Here is a 17299-nt window from a genome sequence, read left to right on the forward strand (position 1 = left end):
ATAATATTGCTTGAACATGACCTAATGGTACCAGCCAACTATTCACGCATCAAAGATAAAAGGCTATTATTTTAAAGCAAATAACTACAATGTATCCTATTCACTTCTTGTTCCTCAAAGCCATAGCTAGTTCTGCTCTGCCAAGACACTGAGTTCAGCAGTACTGAGTTCAGCAGAACAGGTTAGACAAGCGCTGCTTTAAAGTATGCAGTATTGTTACTACTTGTAAGTCTCTCAGCATCACAAAATGCAAACCCCATACCATGTAGCACATGTAAAGAGCAGGTTCTGAGAAAGTGCATGCTGGGGAGCTCTAGCCCAGCAGAGCCAATCATCACTTCAGATGATTTGAAAATGATTTATGCACATTATTTTCTTTCCAACACTGTTGCTGGCAACTGAAAATACTGTTGTAAATACTTCTCATAAGAGAAAAGTAAACAGACATCGTACACAGGTTCAAAGTGGGTATGTTTCCCTTGTGACACAGGGCCTTCAAAAGCAACGACAGAGCTTACAGTAAATATTTAATACTTGATTCTTACAATAAAAATGCAGGATCATGACCATGGCAACTATAAACAAACCCAAAACAACAACAATGTGCACTTAAAATCCAATGAACTGCCATCAAACTAAACAAGGTGCTACACTACTGTTGCTTCCAAGTGATTAATTGCAGACTGTAGATTTTACTGCCATTAATAAGAGAATGGAAGCCAAGCTGATGAGAACAAATATGCCTGCTATTATTATTGTGTTATAACATTCTGGATGGAGATAAACTCTATCCTCTGTTTATTATTACTTTACCTAAACTGAAATTAGAACTGCAATTTCAGTAAACGGACTGAAAAAATAAATGGACTGCTGCAATTGCAATATGCTTTCTGCTGAAAGCACTGTAATTTCTTTCATCAATTACCTAAAGAACTAAGAGTACCTCTAAAACAAGCTGGTAAATCCTAATTATATGACAATCTTTAAGGAATCTTGAAACTCCTTTAACAAATGTCACCTAACAAGCGAAGCCTGCATTTATCTTTGCCTTAGTACGCGCAGAAGAGTTACTACAAATCAGTTGACACTGATAATGCACACACATTAGGTCTTTTTTCTAACTGCTTTAAAACACTAACTTAAGGGCATTAACTTCATCGCCTTGGTTGAAATTACAATGCATTTTCCCCTTTAAGTCTGACAGACAGACTTCAGAGCTCACTGGCTGGCTCTTGGCACTCTGCCCAAGCTAAATGGCTCTACAGCAGTGCTGGATGCAGGGCAGATTTCTGATGATCCAGTACGATGAGCCCAGGAAGCCCACGAGTCCTGCCAAACAAGCCCAGTAAGTGGGGTGCAGTGCTGTCCACTGCACACGGGGACTCCAGAGCAGAGCTGAGAACACTGACGCTATGAGAGCGCCGTTCACCCCTCAGGATAAGAGTTAATTTTTTCTTAACCTCAGGTTTTGAGGTATTTAGCGCTGGCATACAGATGCAAGAACCTGTAATCACAGAACTCTTCTTGTATCACAGATCTTTTATAATTTGTTAAATTACTAAACTTAATTGACTTTTGCACCTGTATTCCCCGACACTTCCACAGGGTAAGAAGTCTAGCACAGAGCAGCAAATGTGATGCGCTGTACTTACATTTCTTCACTTTTCTATATACTTTTTATAACTAATGCTCCTAAAACTAAACATTTTGCTACTATGCTTACAGAATACAAAGAATTTCATCACCCACACAGAAGCCCTCATGCCAGCCCAAAGCAGCATTTAAGAACATGCTTAAATTAAAGCACAAGTCTCAATAACTTTTAAAATATATATAGTTAAGATTTCTATAATCTCTCATTAGTACGACTGAGAATCTCCTCTAGAAGTGAAAATAACAGAAGTTATCCTTGAAATTGAAAAGATACAAAGATTCTCAGCTCAAAGTTTTTCTTAAGATGCAGTGTCTGCATACATTCAGCCCAGGGACAAACATCACAAGGTGGAATTCTTTAGGTTATCCATAACTCCTCAGCCATCCCAGCTCCTGTAACTACGTGAACTATCTTTCCTTTTGTCACCCACCTGAAATACAAAGAAGCACAGGGAGCAACTGAAGGCATACTTCAGTTCCTTCACTAACCAAAACCGAGCCACATACACACAATGACATAACAGGGAAGAGGCACAGACAGTAAATTATATACAAAAATCACCTCTCCCGTCACTGTTCTCTTTTCTTAAATTAATGCACTAGTGGGATAAGAGTTAGGGCTTTCTGATTTCAACTAGCTATGCCAAGATTAAATAGAGGTGTGATTTTTTTTTTTCATTTCTTCACCTACATGTATTATAGAGATTTTTAACTGAGTTGTTTGCTTTAGATATCACAGTTTTTTTTTGCACTTTACCTGAAAATGGTTTAAATTTTGTAAGATTTTAGAGTAAATAAATAAGAACACAACATTGCTCACCAAAATGTATCATGAATCTGCTTTGCAGTGCTCCCTTTAAACGAATATCCTGATTCTAAGTACAACTTCCAGCACCTTCAAAGGTAATAGAGTGTACCCTCATTTCAGGCACACAGCCCTGGAGAGGAAGGGATCTTGTATAGTAACACGTAAGAAACAAAAAGCCCTCTCACCTGTAGCTAGATAACAGGGTGCATGCCTCATCCCCTGAGGTGTCAGGGGTGTCATAAGGAGGTCTCAGAGTCACAGATGAAGAAGCAGTGTCACTTTCCCAAAGTTATACTTTTTGAACAGGCATTGCCATAACACATAATGCTCTGTAAAAACATGTACTAAGGAACAACTAGAAACCCTACAGTGTCTGGACCTGAATTAGTTGTAGGCGGCCACCAACACTATCCAAGTGCACAGATAAAATCTGATTAGTTGGCCAAACAACATAATGTAATAGTCTCCAAAAACGTTCTTGCTTATCTTCAAGATCCTAAAAAAAAAAAAAAAAAAAAGGCTCCAGCTAAAACACAAGCATGCCATGTTGTTTGACTTGAAAGAAACAACAGCCAATAACACTAATTAATATGAAATTCTGATAAAGTGGTTCATGAGAGAGCTAGGATGAAGGGAGCTTTTCTTTCTGAAACAGGCCATCCTGGTATCAAACCATCCATTTATCTTGCTCTTCTTGAGAAGTGAAAAATGAGCCAATGATAAAAAGGTCCTACTCTGAACACGACAGGAAAATTAAAACATCAAAATCAAAACAAGACAATGTGGCACAAAACCATGATGGACAAGGCTCTTCAATTGATAGTAATACATATTAAATCCAATGTCAGATATAGTAAAAGTCTGAAGCAAATGCCCTAGAACAAGCACTTCCTGGATGACTTCAATGAGAATGAAAATAACCACATTCTGCCCAAGCTCCTCAAGGGATCTGTGAAATCTGCTGCTGTCAATTGAGCTCTTCAACTGCAGCATCTGATATCTCATAATCCTGGTATCTATACTGTGCTGAAGGTGGAGATGACACACTACCTCTGTCAGGAGAAACTGTATAGATTAGTGGCGAGTGATGACAATACTGATGAGAACTGCAAGGTTAAGAATCATCTGTTATCTCAGAAATTCCATTAGTTGGAGAACCTCACTTTAAAGAGTGTGGGGTAAAAAAGGCTGAGAAGCTAGTATGATGATCAAATTGTGAAGTCTAACAGAGTCAGCTGAAAGTCACTGATGTAAGTAACGTAAGGGTTTGGTTTACTGACTTGACTTAGAAACTGAGCTTAGGGATAACTTTTTCAATGGAGAACTGCAAGTGAGAGAGAGTTCCTCTTCTGCTAACTCCTATAACAAATGAAGGGGTTAGTCTTTAATTTACTTTTTTTTAAGCCTCCTTTCCAGTAGACACAGCAGCATCTCTATGGAGTCAGTGTTTCTAACCTGACACCAATTTTAGATGATTGATAAAGAATAAAAAAAATGGAAAAATGGTATAAATGTAATTGGTATTGGTCAATATTAATTTTGGAACTGATAAGCCTAACCCCTAACCTTCTCCAATTTCAGAAATTTTTAGCAATGGAGGCTCTAAGAGGATTAGCACAAAAATTCTTCCAAAGGATTACCAGTGGCTTTGTATCAACACCAGAGAGGTTTGTTTTTTTTTCCTGTAAACAATTAGTACTAGCCTCCTTCAGAAAGCATTTCCCAGTGTGTTAAGCAAGCTATGTCTGAAATTCTTTGAGGAGGATTTAATTCCATTCACTCGCTCTTGGGATCGCTGCTCCACTCATGTCAGGGAAGTTCTTGAAGTCTGTGATGAGATGACACTGATCTGACTGCTTTGAAAAGGACAAATTGATTTGTTTTGTAAAGATATTTTCAATTTGGCTTTGCTAGGCTTTTTGTTTGTTTTCAAAGACAAATAGGACCTATCTGAGCTGTGGCTTTCATTTACACCTAGAAGAAATTTGAAATTATTACTGTTCAGAAGAACTCTATGCCACACGATAGATAACTAACATACTTGTTTAAAGTCATAGAACTGTAGAATCATTTAGGTTGCAAAAGACCTTTAAGATCATTGAGTCCAACCGTTAACCTAGCACTGCCAAGTCCACCACTAAAACACGTCCCTAAGCACCACATCAACGTGTCTTTTAAATACCTCCAGGGATGGTGACTCAACCACTTCCCTGGGCAGCCTGTTCCAATAATTGACAACCCTTTTGGTTCAAGAATTTTTTCCTAATATCCAATCTAAACTTCCCCAGGCACAACTTGAGGCCACTGCCTCTCGTCCTATCGCTTGTTACTTGGGAGAAGAGACCAACACTCACCTGGCTACAACCTCCTTTCAGGTAGTTGTAGAGAGCGGTAAGGTCTCCCCTCAGCCTCCTTTCCTCCAGACTAAACAACCCCCTTCCCTCAGCTGCTCCTCATCAGACTTGTGCTCCAGTCCCTTCACCGGCTTCATTGTCCTTATTTAGTTGTGCTCCAGCACCTCAATGTTCTTCTCGTAGTGAAGGGCCCAAATCTGAACACAAACTCGAAGTTTGATAATTCATTCCCCAAAACTTCCCAAATGCTAAACACTGCTAAATATAAAGCCTGCTAAAATCCACACTAATGTAACTTGAAGACGTATTTAGAATATAAACCAATCTATAGAAAGGAACTGAATTCCTCAGTCTGAATACATTTATGTGCTCTCCTCATACCTTTTTTTTTTTTGAGAGTAGAAGCCATGTGTGGTCCAAGAAAGAGACTATTGATTAATGAAGAGCTTAATCTCCAGTGTAAGAGAGGTCTTTGAGAATATATACAGAGAAAGCATCGTAAGGAACCAAGAATCTTAAGCCAGTCCTATATGCATATATTTCCTGCCCCAACACACATACAGATGTGGATCAAGTCTTTGTGCAGCCAGTGCAAATCATAAGGTCATCTTATACCACAAAAAACCCCCTTGAAATTTTAAATCAATACTGTAGTAATCTAAAATAACTTTTGCTTTTTCTCATGTAAAGCTATGGTGCTATGAGGATTTGCCTGTCAAAACTAAATGTGATTTACTGATAGCAATGTAAAAGTAAAAAATACACATAAATTCTAGCACTGAAGAATAATGAACTGATGTGATACTCCTAGTAGAAGTAGGATCATCAACCACTATTTTCAGATATGATAGGTATAATCATCCTCTGTTCTCAATATAAAACACTGAACATTTTCCAAAGCTTATCACTTTGAAGTTTCAGAGAACGGGATGAAGTCTAAGCACTGGGTGAAAAGGGTAGGGAAAAAGGGAATCTTTAAACATAATTAAATTACAGATATATTTAACTGACCACCTTAGGGAAGACAAACAAAACAAAACCCCAAAAAATCAAAACGAACACCCAAACATTTTTAACACTTCCAGTATAGATTACTGAAATGACATGGTTTCACTTGCTTTACTGTGGGTCACAGTGTGACAGCAGACAGGCAAAAGAAAATGGCTTAACCCAAATGTACACAGTTTGCAGAATTCTGAGGTATGTGCCGAGGTACGTGCTACACATGCCAGTGAAATGAGGACCTGAATTTCATGGTTGTACTATGACAATTTGGATGAGCCATAATAAAAGTTAAACTCACAGAAAATTATTTGCTACAGCTGATAAAACTACTTGTGTGGCATATACTAATTGACTGGCAACCATAACATATTACACAATGCTATGTTTTCCAATACAGACATTTCAGATCTTTGTAATCAGCTGAAAAATACAGATACAAGTGTCAGGACTGTGCTGTATGTCATCTTACGCAAAAAAAAAGCTTATCACCATAATCACAGTGATTATGGGAGGTGCTCAATGACTGGAAAAGGTTAGTGTGTTATGACTACCTTTAAGAAAGGTGGTAAGGATGACCCTGGTAACTATAGCTACACAGTCTCCCCTAGATCCCTGGAAAGATGGCAGATCATGTCACATCCCTTGGAATCAATTTCCAACTACATGAGGGACAAAAACATAATCAAGAATAGGCAATATCGATTTACCAAAAGCAAATCACAGTTGAGGCTAGTAGATGATCTAACAACAGCCTATACCACTTGAATAGCAGTGACAGGAGTGGCGGAGCCCAGCTCTTCTTGGTGGTGGCAAAAAGTATCACAAGGAGCAATGGTTACAAGTTGGTTTTTGGTAGGACGTTCAGAAAAACTTCTTCAATAGGTAAATAGCGTAGCACTGGAAATGGTTATTGAGAGAGGCTGTGGGGACTCCGTGCTTGGAAATTCACAACTCAACCCTACAGAGCCATGGTTTGACCTGGTATAGTGTTGGCAACAAACCTGTCTCATGCATGAAGTTGGCCTAGACATCCTCCAGATGTCCCTTCCAACCAACATTTCTACATTTGTGTAAACAGCCTGATATTTTTTAGGACACTAAAGAATGTTCCGAGGAAAGTTTATTTTCCAAGTTTTCTAAGTTCACACTGTACTAAGCAATGGAGTAACTCAGGAAACAGATGATGGGACATACCCTTTAGCTCTTAACCCCTAGTTCTTAAACAACCTTGACAACTGTGTAACAGACTAGAAACAAAAGCCTCAGTCCACAAGACAAAAACATTCTGTTGAGAGTAGCAAAAAAAGAAACAAAGTACTGTATTTGCAAAATAGTTAATTATTTTGTAGCAATATAAGCATTTCCTTCCCAACAGATAGGAAAGTTTGTACTGCTGATGCCTGAGTTGCACTTATTCTTCACGGTGATTGGTGGAGTTGTCTGTCCAACATTTCCCAAAACTCCATCAGAAACATCTCTTATTAAAAAGGCACACATTTCTCAGAGTAGAACTTTAGTATTTAACATTTTTCAGCAACACCGATGATGTGAATTAATGGCTAACTGATTTGGTTACTATTGATCACATTAGTTCCTCTATGATCACTGGAGAATATCTATGTCAATACCTGCTTTTCATCTTGTCCAGAGTAATATATTGTACTCCCAGTATCTAATGAATTTATGCTGCTTCTTAAACTGTTAATATCTGCAGATTTTGATAATTTGTGCAACACTGTTTTGAATTACAGCTATTAATAGTACAAGACAAATACCAAAGCACAGTTAATATCATTGTATTTTGTGGTAAGTATTTGAATATGACTGAAGAATCATATCTGCATTTCAAAAAACCAATCAAACAAAAAAGCTTGAATATTTTCTAGAAGCCAAAGCATAAAATAATTTATCAGCGTACCTTCCTGAATTCTGCCACATACAGATCACCTTTTCCTCTACAGACATAGGACTTCCATATCACCACTTGAAGTTTTTAATTTTCCTTTCTATCATTGTAAGCTTCATATTTTGGCAACTTTAAAAAAACACCACCTTCTTTCCTACAGTTCTACTTAATGACCCAAACACGTGGCAGCTTTTCTGTGAGGAGACTGTGCAACTAGTATGGCAGCTCAGTAAAATCCACGTGCACTAACCTGGGAACTAGGCAGTAATAGAGCTGTCTCAGTGAAGAGCTCAAAATCTACAAGTGAACAAAAGAAACAGATGCTGCTGAGAAAAAAAATGCTCCTTCTGCCATTATTGTTTTGTAATGGGAGCAAAAGTAAATAAAATACATTACCTAAATGGAAAGATACCATAATAAAACAAATTTTTTTTCTAAGTCTGAGCTGATCTCTGATGCAAATTTTTTCCCCTCACCCCAAGCTTTTAAAAGTTACTACTGTTCATTAAATTTCAACCTAAAAAAATTATCTAATGCTGGAATTTTTCCATTTTCTTTCAAGGGAAAGATAACTTATTAATAGCTACTATACCTCTCTCCCTCCTGTTTCACTTGAAGTTCTTACAAGGACACTTTGCTTAACTTCTCTCCTCCTGAACCTAAATTCCTTCACCAAGAAATTCAAAACTCAATAATAATATTACATTATAAGCTGATATTAGAATTGGAAAAAGCCAGTTCAACACTAATTTTTCTCAAAAACTAAACTAAAAATAATATTATTACAATGGTAAACAATATTATCTTTATACTAAGAACAACTTATAGGAATGACATGGTTTAACGTGCTTGATATACTAGGGACATAATACCATAATGTAAAAATTAACAGTGAAGACAAGAACAACACCATGCAGAAATGACAGGAAATGCTAAGACAAAGCTTTTAACTGATATTTATTCAAGGTTTAAAAATGAGAACTCTACCAGAAAACATATAGTTCCCCTTACTCTCCTTTTAGAGGAATTCAAATTTTATTTAGAAAGATGCCAAATTCTCAAAGAGGTCTAAGAAAACTCTCTTCTATTCAGGAAAAAACGTAAAAAATTCAAGCATGTACGTAACTTAGCTCATGGAAGTAAGACAACACAGTTTGACAGGACCATTCATACATTTAATATAAATCATACACGCCAATGTTTGTGTATGAATTATATGAACAACCTGAATAATTCTTCCCCAAGTCAGTTTCATTCAAAGAGATCTACTCCCTAAACAAATATTTTGCCAACTTTCAAGTATTTCTATGCATTTTGCCATGGAACACATTACAGAGAGCTGTGAGCCAGTACTGACCAAACTGGTGTATCCATCATGCACACTGCCAGCAGATACATTGGTTGATGTTTCAAAAGCATAGTTATATTATCAAAATACCACACCCAGCCTAATGATCTTACTTGTGATCAGCCAGGCCACACTTACACGTTTGGTGCTGGAGCCACCACTACCTTGGGGGAAAGAAAAGGGGTACCTTTACTCTGTAAGGTGCAAAGCAGAGTCAACATGCCCTCAAGATGACCCAAATGGCAGACTGGTGTCTAGAAACCCCACCAGAAACTGCATACCGTTTCAGGCAACACTTCAAAAGTAAACAAAAACCAGCACAGAAATCATATTAAACACATAAGACTTCAAGGAGGGATCATGATCATGAAGGAGGGATATTTTGCAAAGCACTACTTACAGGTATGGAGGCACTCAGTTACTGTAGTTGGCTTGATGAGATAGCCTTTACAGATATAGCAGGTGATATGAGGATTGAAATCTTTCACCAAGTGCTTCCTCTGAGTAGCCATTCGTGGGGTAGGAAATGCTGGCAGAGTGCTCAGGGCCAGAGGAGCAAGTCTGAGAGGCGTCGATGCCTGTGGTTCACAAGAGCTGCGGTGCTGCTCTGTGCAACTGGACCTCTCCAGGCATTTGCTCTTAATTCTGGAGGACTCACTGGGACGTGGCTCCTAACTCCTGCTCCTGTGCCAGGCGAGTCATTTTCCTACCTGTAACACACGTGGAAAGAGAGAGGTGTGTAAGCCTGGCAGCACAACACAGGTGACGATGCCCCGGAGGACAAAAGTGTCGCCAGGAACTTGGCAGGGGCACCCCGGTTACTATTTACATAACAGCGGCTGTGTGCCCGGCGCTCGGCAGCCACGGTCCGAGGCTGCGCCCCTGCCCCCGCCAGGCTCCGGCCGCCAGCGGGACAAGTTGCCGGGCGCCGCGGGACAGCGGTGACAGGTGCAGGGGCCGCTGGCCAGCCCCGCCGGGCTCCGCGGGCGCCCCGCTGCCCGCCCCGCACACCCCGCCGAGGCGCGCCGCGGTCCGCAGGCCTCGGAGGGCCCCCGCGGGGAGGAGCCCTCCCACAGCCCCGCCGCCGCGCAGCCCTGCGGGAGCCCGCCGGCAGGAGAGGGCGGCGGGCGGGGCACCTCGGCGGCGGCCGCCGGGCTCTCCCCCCGCTCGCCCGTCTCCCGTCCTTCCCCCTCGCGTCGGCCCCCCCCGCCGTACCTGGCGCAGCCCAGCGGCCTCGGGCGGAGGGGCGGCCGCCCAGCGAAAGAGAAAGGGAAACGGCGTGCGACTCCCGCCCCTTTCGAGCCCTCCCTCGTTCCCTCCCCGCCAGGCTGCCGCGGCCGGTCCCAGGGCGAAGCGGGCGGGCGGGACCGGCGCGCAGGCGCTGCTCCCCGGCCGAGCCCTGCTGCGCCACGGCCCGCAGCGCCGCTCCGGGGCGGGAGCCGCCGGGAGCCTTTGAGCGGCCCCGCCGCCCGGATAGCGGGACGGGCAGAGGGGCAGGGGCGGGTAGCCGTGGAGGTGAGGCGGTGGGCAGCGGAGCGGGGGCGCTGCCGGCCGCAGGTAAGCGCAGGAGCCGCCGCAGCGCAGCCCCAGCCCGCTCCCGGCGGCACGTCACTCGCCCCGCTTCGGCCCTTTCACCCCTTCTTCAAAACAACTTCAGCTTCTGCCCGTGGAAGGGTGAAACTTAAACCCGCTTTTCCACCCCTCAAGAGGAAATAATAAACCACTGGACTAAGTTAGGCCCAAATCCTGTGAACAGTTATAGATGTTATACATGTGCTTCTCTCGAACTCGGACCAACTAGCTGGAGAACGATTCAGCACGAGCGAGAGCTGTCTCTGTGGTTCAATGCATCTGCCTTTTGCTCCCCTATTCACAGAAACGCACGGTATTACCAGGAAATTATCCATAAAACTAAAGCTGCCTTAATGGTATTTTTCAATTACATTCTTTCTAGAAAATTTCTTCTACACTACTTTTAACAATAATAACAAAAATATGAGGCATTTCCTATATTAGCTGCAAGACCATCATATTACCTATGACTGTGCTAGGTCTTTGCTTTTCTAGTGTGCATTTGAAGTAAATGCTCATTTTGCATTGGTCCTCCAGTGCAGTCTCCCTTTCATCCTTGGGTATGTGCTGCAACAGCAGAAGGCTTTAATAACTTAGGGCTACTCTTGCCATCCATTCCTACTTCTGGAATATTTACCCTCCAGTAGATCTCCGTTTACATCAATTCAATTGCCAGGCTGAGGCAGGTGCATTAAAAACCTAAAGTTACAGTGCAGTGGTGAATGCATGATAAACCCGATATAGGTTAATTCAACAGAATGTGCATAATTTTTCCTGATAAAATTTTCATCTTGTATGAGATTATTTCTCCACAACATGAACAAAAGTTTTTAAAACTAAAAATCTTTTGAAGCAGCATGTGACATAGTTTAACAAAAACTTGTGTTTAGATGGTTTTGGCCTTCTATTGTTAACCACTGTTTGCATTATTATACCATAAAGCAAACACTGCTGCATCAAAGGTTAGAGAACTCTAACAGAGAAAGTAGATAACATAGACTATATATATCTCATGGGAATATTTGAATTAGTAGTCACATTCTGTCAGTTTAGCAGAAGTTGACGTTTTTCAGAATGAGTATGAGTGGCCCTGCTTGAACGTGAACTAAGCATGATACAGCGTTATTGAACTTACACACATGCAGTTAAAACAAGCAACTGCTGACGTTCTCCTGGCTGTTTCAAAATGACTGTGTCTGGTAAGATTTGTTTTAAAAATAAACTGGACTCTAAGTGAGATTTCAAAGCACAGTTGATCAAGTGTCCCTATTGAAAAAAACCCCAAACAAACAGCATTTTCTAAACAAATTTATCAGCTAGGCTCATGTTTATACAATAGCGGATACACAATGTTCTACCCAAGCACATTAAAAACACAGTTACAGTAGTAATTGGGCAGCAGTTGTGATACTTGGAAACACATACAACCAGTACAGATTCCCTTTTTTAAGGACTACCAGGTAAGGGACAGTGTGCATGACAAATTCTTGCCTCATCTCTCCGCAATGTAGGAGCTTGGTCCTGCCAGTACCAAGCTGTATTTGTGAGATGCTGAGTGGCCTTAACTCTCATTGAACATGATGAAAATTGAAGCATTCAGCACCTTTCAAGACCACAACATAAAGAACAAATGAGAAGCAGTGCAGAAAAAGCTCTCATTTAATTATCAGAGGAAAGCAGCATAATAAAGATCCTTAAATACTTACTCCTACTTTATAGCATGAGGAAGAAAATTATGTTAATAAATGCTTATGAATTAATTATAATTTCAAAGGTGGTTAACTCCTAGCATTGCATACAACAGGTTTATTTAAAAACATAGTGCCATATAAGTGATGTGAGCATTTTGATCTCCTTAGCGGTTAAAAGGTAACAGAGGAATAGTGTTTGAATCAAACAACGTGGTCATTTTCATGTTATGACAGAAACAGAATTAACAAAATAAACTGAGCTAGTCACAGTAAATATATATCACGTATTAGCAACAGCAAATGTGGTATTACAGAGAGGGTGATTACAGCTCTCAACTCAGTGATGAAAATACAGCTGCTCTCATTTTTCAGTGTTTCTTAAACTTCTGACTTTCCTATCAACTGACTTGTACTCAGTAGTTCTTGGAAAGTCCTCTAACAATACTTTTTTAAAAAACTCATTTTGTACATATATGCACTCATCTAACACATAGAAAATAAAGATTGCTTTCTCAGCATTATCAAAGAAGGGGAGTAGTTCGTTGAAATCCCTGAAGAACTACTGGACCATCCTAATGTGAAACAGAGTAATTCTTTACATAGGAATAAAATGTATCCTTTAAAAGGAACAGCCAGGACACATTAGAACTTGTGAACTCCAAGCATTTCATTAATTTTACTCATTAATGCCGCTCTAACATTTTTGAAAGATACCAATATTTGATGTCAGTTCTCAAGTAAATTCCAGAGAGAAAATAAACATTGGTCAATACAGCCAAGTTCTCAGTAACATTTGAAATGAGTGAATAATTCTAATTCTGCAAGTAGATCCACATGAGTGCAACCTTACATCCCTATAGAGCTACGCTGGAGTGTGTTTCTAGGCAAGTCTCCAATTACCCTCCAGTTATCTAAGAGTTACTTGTATTTTGTAGATGGTAGAATTACTGGGACACATCTGGACTGGGAAAATAATGAAAGAAAAAAATTTCCCTATTTTTCTTAATAGACATTGTGGAACAATCTGAATGATATTTAGAGGGAAGCCAGAGCATTCACCTTCACTGAATACCAAGTCTCTAGACATCTGATGGAAATGCCATTTTATGACTTTTAAAATCTTGAAAACTTCACAGCATTGCTTAGGTTGGAAGAGACACCCTGAGATCATCTAATCCACCTCCTCTGCTCAAGCAGGGTCAGCCAGAGCAGGTTGTCCAGGACTGTGTCCAGCTGGGTTTTGAATATCTCCACAAACTGGGACTGCACCTCTCTGGGCAATCTCTTCCTGTTTTGACCACTCTCATAGTAAAAACAAATGTTTTCTTGTGATCAGATGGGATTTCATGTTTCAGTTTCAGTTTGTGCCCATTATCTCTTGTCCTGTCAGTGGGCACTACTGAGAACAGTTTGACTTCCTCATCTCCATTCCCTCCCATCAAGTGTTTATACATGCTGATAAGACACACACACACACACACCCCCCTCACACTCTCAGCCTCTCCTCATATGAACGATGCTTCGGTCCCTCAATCATCTTTGTGGCCCTGTGCTGGACTCGCTTAATTTCTTTCTCATACTGAGAAGCCCAGAACTGGACACAGCACTCCAGGCATCGCCTCATCAGTAGAGATGAGTAGAGAGGAAGATCACATCCCTTAAACTGCTGGCAACTTGAAATTACTGCATATTTACTCAAGTATGAAAAATAGACCAAATATAACCACTTTTGGATCTTTTAGTTCCAGTGTTAAATTCCCTATCTACTAGAACAGTATCTAGGGTAGAACCACACACTAACTGGGCTGGATGGGACTTTTGGACACCATCTGGTCCAATGTCCCTGCTCAAAGCAGGTCTAACATTAAAGTTAAATTAGATTGTTCAGAGCTTTATCTAAATAAATTTTGAATTTATCCAAGGATGCCAATTCTACAGCATCTCTGGGCAACCTGTCTCAGCCCTTGGCAATCTTCATTATGGATTTTTTTCATTAGGTCCAGTTGGAATTTTCCTTGCTGCATCTTGTGTACTTTCCCATATATGTAATTTACTAGCAGGAAGTAAACGTAACTCTTACTGTCATTATCACTGTCTTTGCCATTATCTTGGGATCATGCATCATATGTCTTTGTTTTTTAGGCAAAAACCAGTAACATTGTTTATCATATAAACAATATTACTATGCTCAGTGTGAAGACTGTCTTTGATTTTATAGGAAACGATAGCAATTAGGCTCTTCTTATCCCCATCTCTTATTTGTGAAATGATCGGCAGTGAGGTTTTGTGTTTCTACTGTGAGGGGTTCTCTTCATCCCTACTAAGCTCCATATAAAATGCTGTATATTAGCAAATATTAGCACTTCTGGGATATATATATGGCATTTTTTTCTTATATGCTTACTTTTCCTTTATAGTCTAAAGTAGCAAAGTGGGTTGCAAAATGCTCACATCTGCATTATTACGCCATTGACAAATAAGTAAACAAGACAATTCAAGATACATTTCAAGAGTAAGGTAAAACCGTATTCCAACAGTTGAACTAATTTCAAGCATTCCAACTTTGTTGAACTAATTTCAAGCAAATTTTAAAAAGTAAGAGAAATTGTAAAGTAAGTTCTTACAGGTTTTATAATAATTGGCTGCTAGTAAAGAAGAGGGAATCAAATTAGTAACTCTACCAAGGGAAAGACGAGCAGATCTGTATTGTTAAACGTTTCCTTGGCATGCTAAAATACTGATCAACCAGAGCACACACTATCTCTTCCCAGTCAGAGAAACACAGAAAACAAGTAAGGAACGAGGCCATAGCACTGTGAGAGTGAGATTACCACTGCAAGAAAAAAAATAAATCACAACTGTGAAATAAAATTGACTAGAAATTGTCACTACCACAAAGGAGAAAATTTAGCCACATGTATGCAGAGGTTGAAGTGAAAAAATACCTGGTTTTGAATGTATTATTAGTTGGCCATTAAACATACTGAGGGAAGATCTTGTGACCAGCTTGACATACCTCCCTGTGAATAACAGATTTAAGAACTGTGGTTACGGTCTTCAGGGGTATTGCAAATTTAAAAATACCAATCTGTCACAGCAGTATTCAAACTATTCAGCTGAAAGCAGCTGTAGATTTAAGAATTAAGTGTGATAGGCATATTTTAAAAAAAATATTTTCCTTGTGTTGCCTTGATTATTTTGTCACTATTTTGTATTTTTCTTTTGAAGAATAGTTTTAATAGGTATGACTGTATGCATCAGACAAAAACATGTCCAGAAACTTCTCAAAGAAAGCGGGACAAACATTTAAAATATTAGTGACCAAATTCTCTATTCAGTTACTCTAGTATCGAACTGTGTGAACTGTGATGAGCTGTTGCTTTCTGGTTTTTGTTTGGTTTTTGGTTTGGTTCTTTTTTAAGCACAGCAAAGGTACACCATAAGCTGCCACATAGCCAAGCTGATTCTTCATCTGAGAACGACCTAATTGATATTATTTTGGCTTCAAAGGCAAATTCTTCATTACAGTATAGAGCCTTGCATTGTGCCACAACGGTATTTTTGATTCTCTTCATACATAATTGATTTTTTGGTGACAAGGTGGAGAGAGAGGGTTTAAACCATCAGCGATTAGGAGTGATGCAACAGCAGGAAGGATACAAGATGTGCAATCCAGAGGCTTCTGTGCATCCATTTGCCTCTGTGCTCAGTTTCAAAACAATGATCTGCGGTGGGGTTAGGAACTATAGGCAACTAAAATACTGGTGGTATCCTCAACCTCTCCTGGTTTTGTCTTATAGCACACTGTAGTTTCAATGCACTTTAGTCTCCTGCACTACATCGCATTTAGTTTTTTATAGGGTATTGAAAAAATGTTTTGTGGTTCTTGGTATGTTCTGTAGGCTGAAATGTAGTAGGCATAATTTCACATAATTTGCCTGTGACTGTGGGGAATCACAGAGAATGACCAAAGTAGTCTTTTACAGCCCTATGTTTTATATAAATTTACAGCAATTCTGTATAAGTACTTAGAGCAAGTAACAGTCCCACATTTTGGTAACAGCTTAAAGAGATGCATAATTTGGAGCAACCCACCTTGGTTCTAAATCAGCTGCTCTCCATGCACCACAAAGATCCTGCATCTTCAGAATTACTTTTTTGGGCTCTGGCCAGTTATTTCACTTTCACTGCATAGTTTGTTACACTTTCTCTGAACTCATGGAAATCACACGTATGTTGCCATTTCTATTGTATAATCTCTAATACTTCTTAACTACTTTACTTGTATTTGTATCTGATTATATGTTTCTGCCAGTTCAGTTTCCTTTTACTCTGCTCTCTACAATAGCATCACCTGCTTATTCTGTGGCTTTTCCAGAGAAAATCTATGAGGGAATTAATGCTATTTCAAATCTGCCTGCTACTGCACAATGGGGAAAAAAAAAAAAATCAATCAGTGACAATCAGAGTCACATTATCAGAAAACGCCAGTGGTGTAACATGCACAGGCCAGCCTGAATATAGCTGTTGTCTGTATGGGCAAGACGATGTCTCCTCCACAGGTTTCCAGGACCTGTTGGTCGTGAGGCAAACACTTTGCCAACTCTACGTATGTATAGTTCCATGGGAAAAATACCTCTAGACCAGTATAAGCACAGGTTTCAAGTTTTCTAATTGGGTCTCAATGAAGTCTATGCTTTTCCACAAGACATCCCAAGGGCTATTTGCTATAATTCAATTACCTTTTTTTTAAAAAAAAATATCCTTTTTTCTGTCAGCATTATATTCCTTTTTCGATTCTATACTGCATATTAGGTATCATATATATTATATATATATATTTTAGTCTTTTTTTCCCTGAAAATATCAAAGCCACTTACATCAACACAAACAGCTCAGCAAAGCAATAATGTGAAGTGTTCAAATAGTTTTATAAAAGTGTCATCTTTCAATCTCTAGGAA

The 17299-nt window shown here is 39.8% G+C and overlaps 1 protein-coding gene across 1 annotated transcript in view; it reads right to left on the minus strand.

The window, feature by feature from the left end:
- The window catches only part of PCGF5 (polycomb group ring finger 5), a 70860-nt gene that overhangs the window by 26194 nt on the left and 27367 nt on the right, over positions 1-17299 (minus strand). The window contains 1 exon segment of the mRNA XM_075758275.1: positions 9475-9784. Within this exon segment, the coding sequence (XP_075614390.1) occupies positions 9475-9586 (112 nt within the window). The 5' untranslated portion in view covers positions 9587-9784.

This window comes from Balearica regulorum, chromosome 7 (assembly GCF_011004875.1).
Source record: "Balearica regulorum gibbericeps isolate bBalReg1 chromosome 7, bBalReg1.pri, whole genome shotgun sequence".
Classification (NCBI taxonomy): Eukaryota; Metazoa; Chordata; class Aves; order Gruiformes; family Gruidae; genus Balearica; species Balearica regulorum.